Raw genomic sequence first — 18,960 nt, 5'->3', positions numbered from 1 at the left:
TACTTGACTCCTCTTTGGCTTTTCACGTGACCCCGCTGTAGGTCTTCTAGGTGGCGATGGCTGGAATGGGCGCTTCCCGCCATTGTGGGGTCCTTGCGGCAGTTACCCGGTGCTCAGGAGTAAACAGCTCCGGGCCTGTTCGCTAAATTCATTACGATGTTGGTTTAACGTCATTATTGGTCATCTGAGGCTCTTTAAAGCACTTAAATTTTCCCAGATCGAGTTGGACAAAGAGAAAACCTGGAATATTACTTTTATAATGTATTTATATATACATGTATGGGAAATACATGTCTCCTGAGTCCCTATTTTAAGTGTCTTTGAAAGTGTTGTAAGTAAGCAATAGACAGTAAATACACACTGTAATTTTTTGTTTGTTTTTCATATCATAATTTGATTTGATTGAAGCTGATACATTCAAACTTAGCTGATTTCACTCAGACAATGGGACAAAGTGAAGCCTGAGTGTGTGAAAGTGAGACAACAACAGCAGGTTTTGAGAACAGTAGGTGACACTGTCCAAGGTGGTGACCTTTAACCCCGGCAAGTCTGCTGAGCTCAGCTGTAATGATCGACCGCTATTGTTCGGTCAACAGCCTCCAGCTCCTTTTACCGACTTTACCCTTCATCCTGAGGTGATGAGCACGGAGACGCGGACAACAAAGGCAGTTTTAAAAAAAATGGCAGTTTTGAATGTGGGTGTGTGTAAAAGAGAGACGGGAATCAGGCTGTGTCATCAATAAATTGCTTTATCGAGGTGACGGCCCAAATTTGCATCTTTTTTTTTTTCCGTGTGTGTGTGTGTGTGTAAGTGGGCACACGAACAGATATGCAAACAAGTTGGCAGTGATGTAAGAACAAAGGTGTTGAGTTTCACCCCTGCATCAGCTCTGTACGTGCAGCAATGACCGTCCACACAGAGAATTTGGTCTATTCGGAGCGTTCCGTGGTTTGTTTGTTTTTAATGCTCAGAAGATGAAAACACGTAGTACGTTTAGTTGGAATGCTGAGACGGTTGGTTCAAACTCCCTTCATTTCAGTCAAAAACAGGTGATGCTGCTGGAGGAGGAGCAGGAATGGAGAAGTCGGTTGAAACCAACGATAGAGGGACACAATGGCCACTTTTTTTAGTTAATTATATTGGGGGTGGGGGGGGGGGGGGATTGTGTGTGTGAACTGTCTCCTGTCAAAAGCAGCACCTGAACGCATCTGCCGCAGCACAACGCGGCGACGCCTTCAGACCACAAGGAAGGAATCTGAGACAACTCCACCGAAGAGAGTACTTAAGCAGCCCCCGCTGGTGAGATTAAACGGTTAATTAATGCGGTTCCCATTTATCAGTCAAATGACTGCTAATTAGCCTTTCCAGGCTTCAGTCCTCTGGCTTCAACTGCATTTAAACTGTGTTTGCCCCTTTGACTTGTCAATATTCTGACCCCCACAATCGTTCCGCCTGTTTCTTTTCCTTGTGCGTCTGCTTGTTATCTCAGCTCATCACTGACGGTTCTCATCTATAAACATTCGGAAGCTCACACGCTGACCCCTGACATCTGGCTGACCTGGAGGTCACCTGGGGGGGAGAAATGGTTGGGCAGAGAAATAATGCTGCCTTATATTGATAGAGGAAGATTTGGATCGAAAAATGTCAAATAATCAGGTATATTAAGTACTATTATAGATGAAATGGCTCTTATAATTCAATCAGCTTATTCAATTCAATTTAATTCAATATAATGTATTTTTGTATGTATTTCTATGCCTCTCCTCTCCTACCTATTCTCTCCTCTACCTGTCCTCCCCCCTTCTCCTCCCTCTCTACCCAGCCCCCCATCAGCAGGAGGGTCCCCCTACGTGAGCCTGGTCCTGCTCAAGGTTTCTTCCTGTTAAAGGGGAGTTTTTCCTTGCCACTGTTGCTTGTTGGGGGTCAGGCCCTGGGATTCTGGAAAGCACCTTGAAACAATTTTGATTGTAAAAGACGCTATATAAATAAAGATTGGCTGAGATTGATTAACTCATTGAATCACTACAAAGTCTATAAATTCAGGACATCTCCAGCCTTTCTAATAATTATCCTCCGTGTGTTAACAAGCGTAATAAGAGTCTGGTTGTTCAGGCTGAAGTGCTGGTTGACAGGATCACTGTCCCACGTCGGGTATCATTTCTCTTGGATATCTATATATGTGTGTGAAAAGGAGAGAAAGAGAAAGGGGGGGCGTTCAAAGGTGAAACCAGTCAGCTGTGCTGCCGTAGCCCTCTTGTTACAATCAGCTACGGATTTAAAAGCGGATTATTGAGCCTCTCCCAAACCTCCTCACCTAAGCAGAGAGAGGTGGTCGTGTCTCCGTCTCTCGCTCTCTCCCACACACGGAAAACAGGATTAGCACGCATGTTAAAACACAGGCGTAGAAATGTGGCGTGCCCAGAATGTGTATTAGTGCCCCACAAAAGCAGCTCAATTGAGACAAGGACGCAAATGATTCAACAAGATGACAAATTGATTCTGTTTATAATCATATTCATGATGATGCATCTTAATTATGGACGACGGAGCAGCAGAAGGGGGCTGAGATGAGATCCTGGAGGTGCACCATCATACTTGAGGAACAATGACGTTTAGGATCCTAAAAGATCACATGACCACTGGTGGACAAGCGAAGGGTTTTCATTTCAATTAAAAAGAGAATAGCTGGATCAAGAGGGAGAAACTGGAGACAGTAGAGTAAAAAGACAGTTTTTTTCTTCTTTCTCAGCTTTCTAGAAGGGACCAATGGAGATAAGACTAAAAGGGCTGTCACTCAGACGAACAATCCGTCCACTGTCCCCTTTCACTCCCTCCCTCCCTGCAGATTTGACAGATTCCTGCTGGGATGCTCCCGCTGTTCCCAGGGACACAGTTTGCTGACATCATTGGTGACACGCTGAGTGTCCGCCGCCGTCACTGCGATGGCCCGCCACACGTGGAACATAAACATAGAGACCGGACCAGGCATTTCTTAGCTTATAAACCAGTGGATCAATAACAAGTGCATTTCTCCGTGTTCCTCCATTGAGCTCAGACTGGTGAAACTACCACGATCCCACTCTTCTGTGATAATGGAAATCTGACTGAAATCAAATCCTTTTTTTATTGATTTGTATTAAATCAGAGACCATTTTGAGGGGAAATACAATAAAGACCAAAGTTAAAAGATTTAAATCAGAGAATCAGAGTCTAGTTTCGTCTAAGCTGACTCAAATGTATCACGTTTTCAGCAGCGCTTGAGATGATCTAACATGGATTGAGTCCAACTCCAGGAGAGATAATGATGCCGTGGTTCCATACATGTTCAGAATTCCACATTCCACCATAGTTTTTCCTGAGCAGACGGTCTCCATCCCCCAAAACAACTGAGAGAAGAACGTTATCGGCACCTGAAACCAGGTCTAAGGCACTGCGACAGTCAGGCTGAAGCCGTCAATGCTGGATCATCTTTTTATGGGGATCAAAAATGTATCTTTTGAAACTCAGCTGAATGCTAACAGGCTGGGAATCGTGTTTGGGCTCCTCTTCGTTTGCTGGCCCGCCTTTGCTTCCACCTTTGCCTTTCTTCTTGGAGGTAGACGTTAACAGATTCCTGGTTTCTAGGCACAGGCCCTCTACAGGAAAAAGAAACAGGCAGCAAAACATCAAATATCAGGTCAAATCACATGAAAACAGTGGATGACATCATTACAACAGGGGAAATATTTGCCCAGGATAAAAGGTTGATTGGCTCCTACACAACCAATCAGAGGGACCCTCAGGCATTTCACACAGAATAATAAATTTACAGAGTGTGATCACACCACGCTTGGTTCATGGGCTAAAGTGCATTTGTGATAAACATCGTGACAGAGTTGCTATATTTAATGCTCAGTTTCCTGAAACAACAGGTGAAAATGAGCAGAGAAGCAGTCTCGATGGTTCTGCGGTGCTGTGTCAGACCAAATTTCTCTTCCTTGGCCTTTATTTTTAGTCATCGTGAGTTATTTCCAGTCAGCTGCACCATGCTCTTTAAGCCTTTTTCACTCCAGAACTGCCAGCATGCAATTAAAAACATGGCTCGCATTATCACGGTGTACTAAAATGTTGGGGATCTTGAACGCTGCTTGAGGACTTAGCCTTGAGAATTTGACGAACCGGGAAATAACAGTTCAGGTAGAAAATAGCGATCTGTAAAACACAAGCAGAAGTGATCGCTGATGTAAATGATATGAAGGATGCTGCACACTCAAAGGTTACTACTCAAAATCTATTAAAGTCTCTAAACGTGACCGCATCAGCGAATAAAGCCGAGCATGAACACGGCTGCAGTATTTTTGCACGTAAAAGACGTCTGGAGGCGTTTCTGAGGCTTCCACGAGGCAGCAGATAGGTAGGTAAGGTTCTCTTTTTAAACGTTTTGCTTTTCTCTTCCCTCCTGGTACACAGCAGTCGGGTTCAGAGCCACAGAAGGTAAAATAAACACAGAGCAGACTTCCCCCGGAACACCGGCAATCCCCAGAGGAATCCTGGGAATGTGGCTCAGGATGTCGGGCCTACCACTCTTACCGCATCCTGAAAAGTGTCCACTGAGGCTCCGATGTCAAGAGGGAGGTCTGGGTGGATCAAGCTACGCACTCAGAATGACTGCGGACTGAGCGACTCCATCCAACGCTTTGGGCTTTGACTACAGGTGTACAACAATCTCGGTGAATCCTTACCTGGAACGCGGATCTTGAACTTCCCACTCTGCCCGAACCCCCCCTCGATAACGCCGCTTTCGCCCGTCGACAGCGTGACCTTCAGCCCCACAAACAGCTGGAGGTTGGTCTCCTTCTTGAACAGGTTGCGGCCGATCACAGAGTAATCGTCAGTCAGCTGAGCGGGAAGAGGGAAGAGGCTCGTGAATTGTGGCGCCGATGACAGACACGAAAGCTCCGAACGTGATAAATGCGATTTGACGCGCTCATCGAACAGCGCGTGAACATGTGACACGATTATGACTGTAAAATTGTGAGGACGTCTTTTGGTCCGAGCTCCTTCACGCTCCATCTTCTGCTGCCTAGATCTCGTGGTCTGCCATGATGTTGCTCATGAACGGGATGCGAGCGGCGAGGAGGGGCCGCTCGGTCGCCCTGCACCCTCATGTGACGCGGCGCTCGCTGTCAGACACATTCTTTGTGCCTCGCCGCCTGACTGTCTCGCTGTCTCTCTTTCATCCTCCTGCACATTTTATGCTATATTTGTTTGTATTCCTTTGGTATCACCCATCACTAAGTCGATCTTAACCCACCACTAATCTGATAAGAAGAGGGCACCGCTCTGTCTCTGACTCGGCCCCTACCACCAGCTCTTCCTCTTTCTTCTCTCCAACCCTCTCTCGCTCCTGAACATTTGACCCTGCTGTCCTTAAACCGTGACTGATGTGCTGATTAAAAAAAAAAAAAACAGAAGGCAGTTGCTGAACACGTCCGACAGACCATGTGAATTGTGGTTGGACGAGGCTGTCGCATCTCAACAATGTCAGTCATGTGTTGCTGGTTTTATCTATGGAATTCTACAGTGTTGAAACATTACTGTCTCTCTCAGACGAATGAATGACAAGCTGAACATCACATGACCACAGTCTGACCTGTGACACACGCCGTTCTATTGCTGATTCAGAGACCGGCGCTGTCGACAGCTCGAGGTGCTAACAGCAGGAAACTGGCTCGCACACCCGACCTCTGACCTGAACATAACCCCGGAGAGAGGCACACGCCGAGAAACTTAACTGTGTGGCCTAGAATGACAAGCAGCTCACATATGCAGATGACTTCTTCAGATATTGTCAGCTAAAATGCTGAAACCGATCAACAAACAACATCGTGTTGATAGTGGGAGATATGGATCAGCACGAGCTAAAGTTTGTGGTTTGTAGCACAAGACTAGAAGAGTGGCCACGGCAAGAAAAATCAAAACATCTTGTGTGTAAGAGAGACGGAGGGATGCAGAGCTGCGGACAGATGAAGATGAACTCCTGTGGGTATTCTTGCGTCGCTCAGGTGTGTCCAAACACCGCCAGCCTCCGACACCTAGACGGGACAAGTGGCGTCAGCCGGCCACCCACACAAACCTCTGTCTCACAGCATGAGCACCGGCATGCGTGCGTGCCTACGCTAGCCAGGGCTGCACGGCCACACTTATGTGTGCGTACACGTCTGTTTACAAATACACAATGGGGGCTCTGTGTGACAGGCATGCTCCGGCAATGAGAAATATTCAGAAGAGGAGCAGAGCGAGACGCAAGACAAGGTGACAGACAGGGCACGGGACTAAGGGCAGCGCGGCTCCAGCAATAGATTAAACCATGAAAACTGAGGATGAGCCATGATTTTCAAAACATTCCAGGAATAATGCGCAATTGTAGAAAATGAAGAGTGTGTGGGTCTGTTTTTTTGTTTTTTTTTAATGTAACCTTCAAAAATCAGGATTTTCTTTCAGATATGTCCAAAGCTTGTGCCCCTTGATTTCCATCACCAGACGATATAAAATTAAATGCTGACTCCCATTACTGAGGTTTCTTTCCCCAAAATGTCACTGATAGAGATCACCGGGAAGACGAAGGGCTAAATGTAAAGGTTTACTGCATTTGAATGGTAAATGTTCTCTCGCACGCATTGTCAAGACTGACCCGACCCTATCTGGACAAATTCTTGTTGTTTGACAACGTTGATGGATGACAGAGATAGAAAATTGTAAAGTCTCACCCTTTCTACTTGTCCTTCTTTGTGTTTCAGCTTGTAGATGTGCAGGCGAGGTAAGGAGGTCTCTGCATACCCCTTATCTTCAAATCCATGCAGCAGGTGGCCATGGAAGGCCAACCGGCACGCGTTGGCGTGGATGTCAGTGTCCAACTTGGAACCAATTACAAGGCAGAGCGAAGGACATGTGACCGGGCGATCAAACTCTAACAAAGCCCACTGCTCGGGGTCGCTTCCTGAACTGGTTAAGTATTCATCCTGGTAGAAGTACTCCCTGTCAAAGCTGAAGGGGGTCTCAAGTGAGCAAGGGGGTGGTCTTGTGTCCGACATGTTCTCTGAGGCACCAGCGGGTGGCAGGCCAAAGAAGGTCACCTTTGCCATGACCGTCTCGTGGCCCATGGTGATGTGGAACTTGGCCCGGGTAGCCAGAGAACCCTTGAAGTAGCTTATCTTCCTTGCAGAGATCACAGCTGCATAGAGGGTGCGCAGGGACCCAGGGGTGCACACGACGCCCCGCTCCAATAGTTTAGGGTCAAACTGTGTCACACACACACCCACGCGATCCCCCTGCATCGCACTGGACACGGGCTTCCGAAACATCTGCACAGACTTTATCTTCTTGGTCACCTGGTATCAGAGAGGAGAAAGATCAAACTCAATATTACGATTTTTATCAATTAAGTAGAAAAACATTTTAAAAATGCAGGAAAGTTATAATTGCATGGCCTCAGTAATATATAGTATAATCTTCATAATCAGTTATTTATTTATTGTCGGTGCCACAGATTGACTGTTAATTTAACGATCTGCTGCCACCACGAGGCGGCAAGAAAAACTGCAATTGAAACCAATGAGCTAATGTACACATGGTTTAAATTATCCAGCTCAAATGATGTAAACCCCCCTCCCCACCCCCACCCCCTCACACACACAATCCCTTTATCCTCCCCTAACATTAAACTGACATCCTCTGAACCCTCCATCCAAAAATACCTCCGAATTTCCATAACTGTGATGCGCTACATGCTTTTAAATATGGTCTTAATTCTGAACGCTGGCAGGTTTGCGCAGCCAACCTTCAGGGCCGGGATTTCCACTGTGTCATTGATGGCCAAGGAGCCCTGGAGGACTGTTCCAGTCATGACTGTTCCCTGACCACGGATGGAGAAGCAGTGGTCCACAGCAATCAGCAGGTCACCTCCGGGGTCTCTTTTAGGGAGGTACGTCTGTTTCTTCAAAAGCTGAGACGCACAATCAGAAGTGCAAAATTCAGTTGGAAACGTTGACACTCAGATGGAATATCACACATATCCACGCAGTCGTCTGGCTCTACTCGGCGGCAGCTGGCCAGGCTCTAATTTCTTAACAGTGTTTACAGGAGATTGAGTGATACCAAAGAAATTGCAGTAATTGCAAGAAATGTTGTCTGCCGGTTTGAAAAATTTTCCATGAACACCAGTAGGACTTCAATCAGCATTTGCAAGAAAATACAACACTTTTGTTCGCTTTATGTGGCCTCTCAAGCTGTAATTAGCCACAGGGCTGATTTGAGTTCACCACTGCTACCTCAAAACTGAGAATTTATGTTGTCTTTTAAATGCCTGATGTTTGAGAACAAAAAAAAGAACAGAACGGTTGTGAACTTTACCTCTATTAACTCTGGGACTCCTTGAGGCTCCTCCGTGTCAGGAGCCTCTGGGCCTCCGGGCTTTGCTGCCACGGCGATGACTGGACAATCCTTAAATCTTACCGACAGAAAAGTCATATTTAAAATACTTAATGCTGTATTGATGAGACTGTGGTTAAAGCGACAGGGCTGAAGTAACACACAGACACACACACACACACAAGTGTGCGTACACACCTTGTGTTTTCCAGTGTTTTGTGAAGTCTCTTGGTCATTTTCTCAATAGCACTCTGGCGCTTGTTGGGTGGCAGTAAGTCAGTTTTGTTCAGGACCACCACCATGCACGGGCAGGTCAGTTCTCCTATCAGCAGACACTCGGCAGTCTGAGTCTGGACCCCTTTAACAACATCCACCACCAACATCATCAGGTCAATGATCTGGGCACCTACGAAGGAAGGAAAAAAAAGACACATTTAATAGGACAGATGACGTTTAACAATGTTGGTCATTTAAACTGTGCATGAAAAATTAAACAACTGTGAGAAGTAACTACAGAAATGATGGAGCCAACAAGAAACAGAAAGGACCAAAAATAACAGTAAAACAAGCATAGAAATTACAGGAGGGGAGCAGAAAGGGAAATAAAGTAAACGGCTAGAGGGATGAAATTAGAGCTGCAGCTCACTTGGTTGTCTTTCCTCTCCCTCTTTTCTTTTCCTGGCTTTGGCAGTCTCTCTTTCCTGTGTTCCCTTCTTTTCTCTCATTCTATTTGGCTTCTTCTTTTTCCTGTGCTCTCCCCACATGGGACAGGAGGGGAAGTATAATACATACCCCAATCTCCTCGCTTTCCTTCCTCCTTAATCTACAGCATGTGCCACCCTACGGACTCATGGGCTTGACATAGTGAGGTGATTTAAACAGCATTCACTATTTGAGGTGGGTCGGCTTCAATGCCAAAATTTCAATTTAATACAGAATTATTTTCACCAAATCCTGCTTAGATTATAGAAGTGTTCATACTTTAAGATAGACAAGAGAGAGGACAAAAGACTATCTTTCTCACCTACTTATCACAGTGCTGAAGTTATTTCTCCTTATGCACGAACACAGTGTCAAAGTGAATAACAGCTCAATAAGCTACCATCGGAGAGACACCGCCCTCTGCTGGACAGTCAATAGTTTAATTCACTTTGGGTGACAGAGCGCTACATCTTCAAAGGTTTCTTTATACATTTTTATTTTAACGCCGAAACAAAATTGGAAGCACCTACGGCCACTGAAATGGTCTGTAAGCTCTGACAACCTCAGTCAAAACACAATGTCACTCAGATGTAGAGTGTCACCCACTATTTGAGATCTAACATTTGTGATTACAGGACATCTGGCGGGATTTGTGATCTCTGTAAATATGCTGCTGAGGGAAAATACCATATTTTCTCTCAAAGGCTGCAGCTATGAGTTAGATTTCATTAACAGGTCAGGAGGATCTGGTCTCCATATCACTTCATGTTAATTCAGTAACTGCGCTTCCTCTACTGCCTGCAACGCTGTTTAGCCTTGAAGCCATATTAGGAAAACTCAATTTCCTCTAATATTCTCAATAAATATTCAGGCTTGCAGAATATCAAGGACTGTGTTTAGCTAAAATTACAACTGATCTCTAACGCGTTGTTCAGTCAGTGATGCAACTACACTGCTTGCATTTATCATCGACTCCAGCCCAGCTCAGAAAATGTACCACTTACCACCAATTATAGTACGAATGAGAGAGGCATGTCCCGGACAATCCACCAGGGTGAACTGCAGACTGTCATATTGCTTCTGCCCTCCGCTGTCACGGAGGTGATCGGGAAGATCCACTGTGAAGGAGGAGAAGCCGAGATCCAGCGTGATTCCTCTCTCACGGGACTGGGGATTCTTGTCGAAGGCAGCCGTGGATGCAGTGCTGCTTAGCGCCCTGGCGAGCGACGTCTTCCCGCTGTCGACATGCCCCAGCACCCCGACGTTAAAATTCAGCGTTTTGACGTGACTGTCAGCAGAGTCTGACATTCTGACCCACTACGTTTTATGCACCGTTCGCAGATTCCTTTATTTTGAGGTGAATCCCTGAATGCAATCCACGCAAAAATGTTATACGGCGTTCATTGTTATCTATAGGCTTTTCGATCGTCGACTGTCGCCCTAAATACCAAATTAAGTAATTTCTTTAAGCCTTCAAAAGCGCGACGCAAAGTTTGTTGCGTCAATGCACTTCGTCCCCTCGTCACGACGATGCTAAAGCGGAACAAATGTGAAGGAACCGCAAACAGAAAGAACAAACATCTCTGTCAGAAATGTGCCGTATTATAAAAATTCTATAAAAACTCCACCGACTGATTAAAACGTACAATTGCCGAAATCTGCGTTTTGTTTTTTCGCAAAAACGTTTTGGGTTTAAACGCGTCTGGGTGTTTCTACTACGACAAAAGAAACTGAAGCACAAACGGAAGTGAAAACTGTCAAACGAGTGATTGCTGAGGCTCTCAACCAATCAGCATTTTCTTATCTTTGGACGGCAACCAATAGTTTGTCTAACTCGGACAAAAAGGCGGGGCTTTGTGGTATCACTTCCGCGGATGTTCCCTAGTAACCCGCATGGAAACAGGTTTTCCTGTGTTTGGGCGCCGTTAGTGGCGGTGAGAAGTTATTTGATATTTTTCTGACTCTCGCAATTTCCCCCCACACTCACATTCCTCTCAAGATTTAAACGTTGCATATTTGTTACGTAACCGTGACCATGAAGATCGAAGAGGTAAAGAGTACCACAAAAACCCAGCGAATTGCTTCGCACAGTCACGTTAAAGGACTTGGGCTTGACGAGGCCGGTTACGCTAAACAGTCCGCATGTGGTCTAGTGGGCCAGGAGGCTGCAAGAGAGGTATGGTCATCTTTCACTACACCTGCGATCATTTTTATGTCTGTAAAAAGCTTTTTGTACCTGAAATAATGGGGTTGTTAATTACTAGCGTCAGGAAATGCCAACAAGTTAGCTAAATCATATTAGCATGGTGGGGTCGCTATTTCTTGATTGATGGAATACAAAAGTAGTCACCATTAATACATGTAGTATTATTCACCACATTGGAAATATATTTTTGAGAGAGAATATATATGTATCCATAATGTTTAAGAAAACCTGTAGAGCTTATTGTATTGTAGCTACATTAATATTAAAGTGTAAAGAAATCACTTGCTATTAATTAAAAAGACTGGATCATTTGTGAAATGTTAACCAGAATCATCATGCTTGAGGCAGATATCAGCTCAGGAAATGTTCCATTAATTAATGATTCATTCCTACATGTAGATTACCGGTATGTGTGGGTGACATTTTTATACTCTTTAGGCTTGTGGGATCATCGTTGAACAAATCCGTTCAAAGAAGATGGCAGGAAGGGCAATTTTATTGGCGGGGCCACCTGGAACAGGAAAAGTAAGTGGGCAGACAAAGAAAATGTTAATTCAATAAAACTGTAATTGCTCCTCCCATCTGGTTCCTGATTTCTAAATCTATCCCCTTGTCCTTGTTTTCAGACTGCACTGGCTTTGGCAATAGCACAGGAGCTGGGAAACAAGGTGCCTTTCTGTCCCATGGTCGGTAGTGAAGTCTACTCTGCTGAGATTAAGAAAACAGAAGTTCTAATGGAAAATTTCAGGAGGGCAATCGGTCAGTGTCAATTATTCGTTCATACCAGTTTTGATAGCTCACCGTAGAATTTACATGATGTGTAAACAAGAGTGAAAAGGATATTCAAGCTATTTACTATTAATTTAGTGCTTTGGTTATGTTTGTCCTTTCTTATGTTTGTTCCAATGTTTTATGCTGTGTTACGATGATATCAATGAACTGCTGCTTTACCATTGTAACTCTTCCACCCTCTGAGGACTCCTTGGACAGAAAGAACAAGTCACCCTCCATGAGTTCAAGTTCAGGGCAATGGCAGATTTATGAGACTGTTGTTGAGACGGAAGGAAGGTTAAAAATGGGGAAGGGGTTTCGTGCAACTGCTGATGTTACCTGTCGTGCAGAAGGAAATAGTTTTAGAGGAGGGAACGGTGGTCATCAGCCCCTTTATTTCTGCGCAGCCGGAAAGAGGGGATTACATTTTGAAGTTGTCATCACCTGATAAGAGCAGCGTGACACACTCTCTGCCTTAGAGCGTCATATTTCTAAACACCTGTATGCTGCTTGACCTTCCAACACGTGCACATTCAGGATTCTTTAAACAATCTTTGTGTCTGAAATGTGCACATTTAGGACTACGTATCAAAGAAACAAAGGAAGTGTATGAAGGTGAGGTGACAGAGCTGACCCCCTGCGAGACTGAAAACCCCATGGGTGGCTACGGCAAGACCATCAGTCACGTTATTATCGGACTAAAGACGGGCAAAGGCACCAAGCAACTCAAGGTCAGACATGAAGCTGATTTTATACGTATCATTTAGTGTATTAAAAACCTCTTTGTGCAACTTCCTGCAGCTGGACCCCAGCATTTACGAGAGTCTCCAGAAAGAACGAGTGGAAGTCGGAGATGTGATCTATATTGAAGCAAACAGTGGAGCTGTCAAGGTATTTCTAAACTGAACCTTCTTACTGGGGACATATTTGGTTTGAGCCAACTGTTTATACGTCATCTTAGGTCCCTAAGAGCAGTATTCTTTCATCTATAACCTGGTATGAAAGCTCTTCTGGAATTTGGAATGAGCTTCTCATTCCTGCCCCCCCTCTTCAGCAGAAGGGGCTTGCGGCCCTCGCTGACAGGTTGTGATGACGGCTCGTTCAGTCAGAGCAGGTGGGCCGGGGTGCAGCTCAGCTCTCCTCGCGGGCCAAACAGGGAGGGCTGGATGAGACATTTGTTACTGGTGACAGAGCTGTCATGAGCCACCTTTCATTTCTCCCTCCGTCTGAGCTGAGCTGGCACCAGGTTCAAACGCACACCTGCTCACCTGTGCTGTCTTTAGTTTCACTAGTTTTTAGGGCGATGGGAGGCCTTCAGTTTTAGTTTAGTTCCTTTTTCAGAACCCTGTCTTTTCCCTTGCAGAGACAAGGTCGCTGCGACACATTTGCCACAGAGTTTGACTTGGAGGCGGAGGAGTACGTGCCGCTGCCCAAAGGTGACGTCCACAAAAAGAAGGAGATAGTCCAAGATGTCACGCTGCACGACCTGGATATAGCTAATGCTAGGCCTCAGGTATTTAACTGCAGACGCTGTGTTAAATAAGGCCAGTTTCCAGGGCGGTCTTTAAATAAATGCCTCTTGTTTGATCTCAGGGTGGTCAGGACATTCTTTCAATGATGGGACAACTGATGAAGCCTAAAAAGACAGAAATCACAGGTAGAGAAACGTAATACGAAGCTGGCATCACTCTGTTGTTTCTGTTGTTTACATATTCCATCTTCTCCGATTGCAGATAAGCTTCGTGCTGAGATCAACAAGGTGGTGAACCGCTATATTGACCAGGGCGTAGCCGAGCTGGTACCCGGGGTGCTGTTTGTGGACGAAGTGCACATGCTGGACACTGAATGCTTCACATATCTCCATCGAGCGCTCGAGAGCAGCATCTCCCCCATCGTCGTGTTTGCCTCCAACAGGGGAAACTGCTTGATCAGGTTGGACCTCGCAAGTTATTTTCATGGACCAAAGAGTATGGTTTTTTTTATTTATATTTCTCGTTCATCAGGGGGACAGAGGACATCAGCTCTCCACACGGGATTCCCCTGGACTTGCTGGACAGAGTCATGATTATCCGCACCATACTGTACACACCACAGGAGATGAAGCAGGTGATCAGATGTCCGTGTGAGGTGGACGACAGCCCGTGTCCCCGCATCTGTCACTCATGACCGTGTGCTTTGTAGATCATCAAGATCCGCGCTCAGATTGAAGGGATCACCGTTGGTGAGGAAGCTCTGGCACACCTGGCAGAGATTGGGACAAAGACCACCCTCAGGTATGAATGGGCCCTCTGTATGGATCCAGGTCCATTATCCAGGTTGTGCTGAAAGAAGTGAGAGGACAATGTCTCCCATCTCCTCAGGTATGCCCTGCAGCTGCTGACACCAGCCAGTCTGCTGGGCCGAGTTCAGGGCAAAGAGACCGTGGACAGAGAGCAGGTCGAGGAAATCAACGAGCTGTTCTACGACGCCAAGTCCTCCGCTAAGATCCTCCAGGATCAGCAGCACAAGTTTTTGAAATAAAAATGGATTTATCTGTATGTTTAGTTGGTCACTCTTGTCCTGTTTACATTATTAATTTAGAAAATGAAAGATACATGAATAGTCTTCGATTTCTTTCTTTCTTTTTTTTTAATTAAATTTACCGTTACATGAATCATCTTTATTTTGTTAATCATCAATATTTTTCTTCATTGGTGAAATATTTTTCAAACCAGACTCATACACCACAGCTGCTTCCTACAGTAGCTTTTCTTTACCAGCATTTTGTTTATATTGTTCAGTATAAAAGTATTGCACAAAAATATATATTGGTGTTTTTTCTTTAGTTTTTACCTGGGTAATAAAAAGTTGATACTTTGTCTAAATTGAAATTTAATAACATACAAGTGTGACATGTTTCATGACCCAACATTGACCCCGGAGGTCATGGATCTGGGCTCCCTTCCTACTTCCGGACTGCTGGAGCTGCGCGTGTGTCTGTTCCAGACTTCCTGCCGCCAAACACAGATGGCGCTGCTGTACCCGATCTCTCTGTGAAGACAGAATGTAAAAATTCTCCTTGAAAACAGACAGGAAGTACAGTTTTATGTCCTGTGATTCTAATGTGCACGCTGCCGTCTTTCAGTCTTTTCTGTATATGGAGTGGAAACTTCAGCATCGTGACCAATGCCCCCACAAAAACTCGCTGCCTTGTGGAGAACATTTAACTACATTCAGGAAGAATTATGTCCTCGCAGACTGATGTGTGAGACTTTGAATGTGTCCTCACCGCATTCCTCCATTACTTGAATGGTCTTGCTCTTCGGAGGTCCAGTCAAGCCCAATTTGTTTGTGGCTTGGGTCAGATCCTCTTTCCTTACCTCTGGGCGCTGGAGTTGTCCGTCTCCTTCCTGACTGGGCTGCAGGGAGTTTTGGAATAAAGAATAAAAGACATCTGGGTATTTGCAGCATCCTCCACATGATGACAAAATGTCAGCAAAACTGTTTTCTTACATCAGACATGTTTGAGCTGTTGAAGAACCAGAAACTCTCACGTTCTGCTCTTGATACTAGTGTGTGTGTGTGTGTGCACTCCTCCTCTTCTCTCCCAGCCTGTGGTTTTTCTCATGTCAAACATCTGTCCATCCTCCTGCTGCCAAACCAGCCAACCGCTCCTTAAAAGGAATGTTGACTTCAGCCCTCCCTTTTTTTTACCCAGTTACATAATCATTCCAGTTTAGGAACTCGCAGTTCAGTGTGGAGAAGATCAGAAGAGAAAGCAACAAAAATGTGTCTGAGTAACAGCTGAAGAATCTGATCATAAAAGTATGAGAATGCAGCTTCAGCACCAGAGCTCCAATAATGATTTACACATCATTATTGGATATCTCCACAAATGAGTACATCTCGTTTTCATCAAAATAAAGAAATTATTTTTGTCTCTTTCTGGGAATATAAATGAAACGGAAACATTGAAATAATTTGACTCATCTACTCTTCCATGAAACATTCTCTAAGAAACCTACTTTTTGTTCATCAAAATAAAGAAAATCATTTCTTTACCTTTTTCTGGGTGTAAAAAAGAAATAAACATTAAAATAATAATTTATAATTACGTAACTCAGCACTCTGTTTCAGACAGTTTAAGTTTAAAAGCTGATGTGCAGATTCATCTTTTTATTAAAACAACTTATTCTTCAACATTCTTTAAACATTCTTTTGTCACATTCAGGTCTCACACGCACACGGTCCCTTTAAAAATGGCTTCCAAGTGCTCAGTAACTGAATGCAAACCCCCAAATGTTTGTGGTGACACTCAGACCTCTTAGGCAGAGATCCGCAGTGTAAATCACGTGTGTTTTTTGGAGTATCGGGGCAAAAGCTGAGTCCTGACAAACTGAACGAGCCGAGTTTCTGTCAGCAGAACAGCCGCAAACACGCCGAGGAGACAGGCAGCTCCCACGCCGACGTGAACCAACCTCATGGTCCAGCCTCGGTCACAGCAGAAAACACCCTGAGAGGAGAAACGAGCCAGAGATGACACAAAGATCTCAGGTGATTTTAGGAAAGAAAACAGAGCCAAAAGACGTCGTACCTCAGACAGTGCTGTGACGGCGGCGCTGGCGCCGAGCGCCAGCATCAGCAGCGGGGAGGGCCGGAGGCCTCTCAGAGGTTTCCATGGACTGGCCTGGAAGTAGCCGTGTATGTAAAGCAGACTGTGCAGGATTCTGAAGCCCATGTTGAGGCAATTTGCCAGTATGAAGCCCACGGCACCGGCCCACCATGTCAGCACATAGGACAGGAACAGGAAGGACACGGACAGAGCCAGCATCACCAGATTATACCTGAAAAAAAAAAAGTGTGGATTTCACTCGGAGCTAACAGGATGTGTGTTACGCTACTCGGCACTCCTGCATTCTTACTTGTCAACCTCTTCTTGGCTCATAGCAGCAAATACGAAACACTCTGTTACACCGTTGATGGCGAGCAGGAGGACGTAGCCGCTGTAGCATCTCAGCAAACCGGGTCCTTTTGTCAAAACAATATGTACAGTCCATCACATTTCTGGATGAGTTGAAGGCTAAACAATGGCAGGTGGCATATTTACCTGCACCACTGCTCAGCAGAGATCCACCATAAATGTCCAGGGCCAAGTGAGAAAAGGCATAGCCAAACACTGCGATGACCAGACCGATCACCAGCACCAGCTTTAGCAGGCACTCCAGGACCTCAGCTGCCATGGCAACCTCTTCCTGTAAAAAAAAACAATCAAAAGAAAACACACCATCAAATTCAAGACAATGTTTGTATTTTATCCATTCTCAAGAACTTGTTTCCACTTGTGTCCAAAACTCACCTGTTTCTGTCTTCTGACATCACATCCTCTCTCCAGGACTTTAGCAAAGAAGATGTAGAAGCTTTCCTCAATGGGCAGGAAGATGAAGCGGGCCACCATGGAGCCCAGGTTGTTGATGATGTCGTAGACACCCTGGTCTCCAAAGCTGAGAACGTTCAAAAAGGTCATGACATAGCGCTCGCCTTCTGTCAGGATCTGCTTCAGGAAGGACTGCTTAAAGAAGCTCCACGTGAGCCGGGCCAGAGTCCAGTCAACCAGAGGCTGCAAACGACAAATAAGGATTAATATCGAGCATTTTGGTGGCAAGATACACAATTCTGCTTTAGTACCTCTCCATTAGCTCTGGAAGGCAAAAGATCTCCAACATGGTGCAGAGGAAACCTCTTCTTGGCTGCCTCCTCAGAGCCCAAGAATTTAATGAAATAAATCACATAGCAGAGTACCAGTGACCCTGTGTATAGCAACTAAAAAGAACCACAGATTAAAAACCTTGCAGTGTGACGGCAGCATTAAAAAACAATTTTTCTTCTTACATGAGCAGCAGAAAAAATGTAAAGGCCCCATTTAGGGGCCAGCACCACCAGGACAACAGTTACGCTGCACTTAGCAACCATCGCTAAGCTCTCAGCGACCACCTTCAGCCTGACGAACATGTGAGCCTGAGCCAGGACCCAGAGGGGCTCAGCCAGGAGCTCCTGCACCCCTGACAGGGCAAACAAGACCACAGCAGAGCCATAGTGGGGGACACTTTGGGGGTCAGGAACCTCCAGGAGCCACAGCCACACCCAGACCAGCAGGGCAGCCCACACCACACTCAGAGGCAATCTGAGAGGGACAAGAAGACAAGGGACTCAAAAAAACCGGGATTACGGACACAATACGCAGGAATTGTTTTTGTAAATAACAAAACATCTGACGTCAGCCACAGCAGGTTGATGACTTGTCTCCAGCTGTAGTTGCTCCCAGATACCCCACTCAAACAGGCTCTACGGAATGCCTCTCTGGATAAAAATACTAATGTGGAGTACAGCAGTGTCAGTCTGTGTGAAAAGGACACAAATGAACATTACAACAGCTCATGTCGGTCCCTTATTTTAGGGGGGCTTTGCTGTTCTCCCCACATTTACCTGACATTAACCACACCGATCAGCTCTTTGGACACGAACCGCAGCGTGAATGCGTTCAGTAAAAAAGTGAGGACACGGAACATCACCTGGAATAATTGGAAATCAAAGGGAGTGAGAACATGAATTTAGATAGCTCAATATTCAAGTTCACTCGGGTACCTGTAGTAACACGTTATAAGACGCGAGCGTAGTCGCGTTCTTCAGAACGTCTTCTGAACTCATCCTCAAACCTTTTCAACTCGTTCGCTTGTATCTACGGTGGAAAACCATCGCACAATCAAACCAGTCCGAACGTGTGTGTGTGTTTGTACAAAACCGATATCAACATCTACTTCCGTACACACGGAAGTACTGTCACTACGGAAACGAGTTACGTAATGACGTCAGAGAACAGCATATTCATCATGTG

The 18,960-nt window shown here is 45.4% G+C and overlaps 4 protein-coding genes across 5 annotated transcripts; 1 reads left to right on the top strand and 3 right to left on the bottom strand.

The window, feature by feature from the left end:
- Positions 1 to 2,477: 2,477 nt before the first annotated feature.
- Positions 2,478 to 10,831, bottom strand: eefsec (eukaryotic elongation factor, selenocysteine-tRNA-specific). Of its 2 annotated transcripts, XM_029826115.1 has the most exons (8): positions 10,117 to 10,831; positions 8,609 to 8,816; positions 8,393 to 8,489; positions 7,821 to 7,985; positions 6,751 to 7,371; positions 4,723 to 4,879; positions 4,095 to 4,192; positions 3,500 to 3,636 (listed from the first exon to the last, which is right to left on the bottom strand). In XM_029826115.1, the coding sequence occupies exons 1-7, from the start codon at positions 10,418 to 10,420 to the stop codon at positions 4,137 to 4,139; spliced, it is 1,608 nt and encodes a 535-aa protein (XP_029681975.1). In that variant the 5' UTR covers positions 10,421 to 10,831; the 3' UTR covers positions 3,500 to 3,636; positions 4,095 to 4,136. The 2 variants fall into 2 exon arrangements, with proteins under 2 accessions (XP_003973247.2, XP_029681975.1); XM_003973198.3 differs by lacking the exon at positions 4,095 to 4,192 and having other exon boundaries at positions 2,478 to 3,636; positions 10,117 to 10,827.
- Positions 10,832 to 10,982: 151 nt separating this feature from the next.
- Positions 10,983 to 14,640, top strand: ruvbl1 (RuvB-like AAA ATPase 1). Its single transcript, XM_003973175.3, has 11 exons — positions 10,983 to 11,288; positions 11,757 to 11,843; positions 11,945 to 12,077; positions 12,669 to 12,820; positions 12,891 to 12,980; positions 13,453 to 13,602; positions 13,683 to 13,746; positions 13,823 to 14,021; positions 14,093 to 14,195; positions 14,271 to 14,362; positions 14,450 to 14,640. The coding sequence occupies exons 1-11, from the start codon at positions 11,148 to 11,150 to the stop codon at positions 14,607 to 14,609; spliced, it is 1,371 nt and encodes a 456-aa protein (XP_003973224.1). The 5' UTR covers positions 10,983 to 11,147; the 3' UTR covers positions 14,610 to 14,640.
- Positions 14,641 to 14,720: 80 nt separating this feature from the next.
- mustn1a (musculoskeletal, embryonic nuclear protein 1a) lies at positions 14,721 to 15,735 on the bottom strand. Its single transcript, XM_011613775.2, has 3 exons — positions 15,582 to 15,735; positions 15,358 to 15,487; positions 14,721 to 15,119 (listed from the first exon to the last, which is right to left on the bottom strand). The coding sequence occupies exons 1-3, from the start codon at positions 15,588 to 15,590 to the stop codon at positions 15,034 to 15,036; spliced, it is 225 nt and encodes a 74-aa protein (XP_011612077.1). The 5' UTR covers positions 15,591 to 15,735; the 3' UTR covers positions 14,721 to 15,033.
- A 474-nt stretch (positions 15,736 to 16,209) lies between these two features.
- Positions 16,210 to 18,923, bottom strand: rft1 (RFT1 homolog). The gene is made up of 10 exons (XM_003973176.3): positions 18,711 to 18,923; positions 18,552 to 18,637; positions 18,342 to 18,464; positions 17,958 to 18,249; positions 17,754 to 17,888; positions 17,425 to 17,685; positions 17,176 to 17,320; positions 16,991 to 17,096; positions 16,663 to 16,912; positions 16,210 to 16,581 (listed from the first exon to the last, which is right to left on the bottom strand). Exons 1-10 carry the CDS (start codon positions 18,771 to 18,773, stop codon positions 16,417 to 16,419), a joined length of 1,626 nt encoding a protein of 541 aa, XP_003973225.1. The 5' UTR covers positions 18,774 to 18,923; the 3' UTR covers positions 16,210 to 16,416.
- Between the last annotated feature and the right edge of the window lie 37 nt (positions 18,924 to 18,960).

This window comes from Takifugu rubripes, chromosome 19 (assembly GCF_901000725.2).
Source record: "Takifugu rubripes chromosome 19, fTakRub1.2, whole genome shotgun sequence".
Classification (NCBI taxonomy): domain Eukaryota; kingdom Metazoa; phylum Chordata; class Actinopteri; order Tetraodontiformes; family Tetraodontidae; genus Takifugu; species Takifugu rubripes.
The sequence above is the reverse complement of the archived record's forward strand: the minus strand, read 5'-3'. Positions and strand labels throughout refer to the sequence as shown.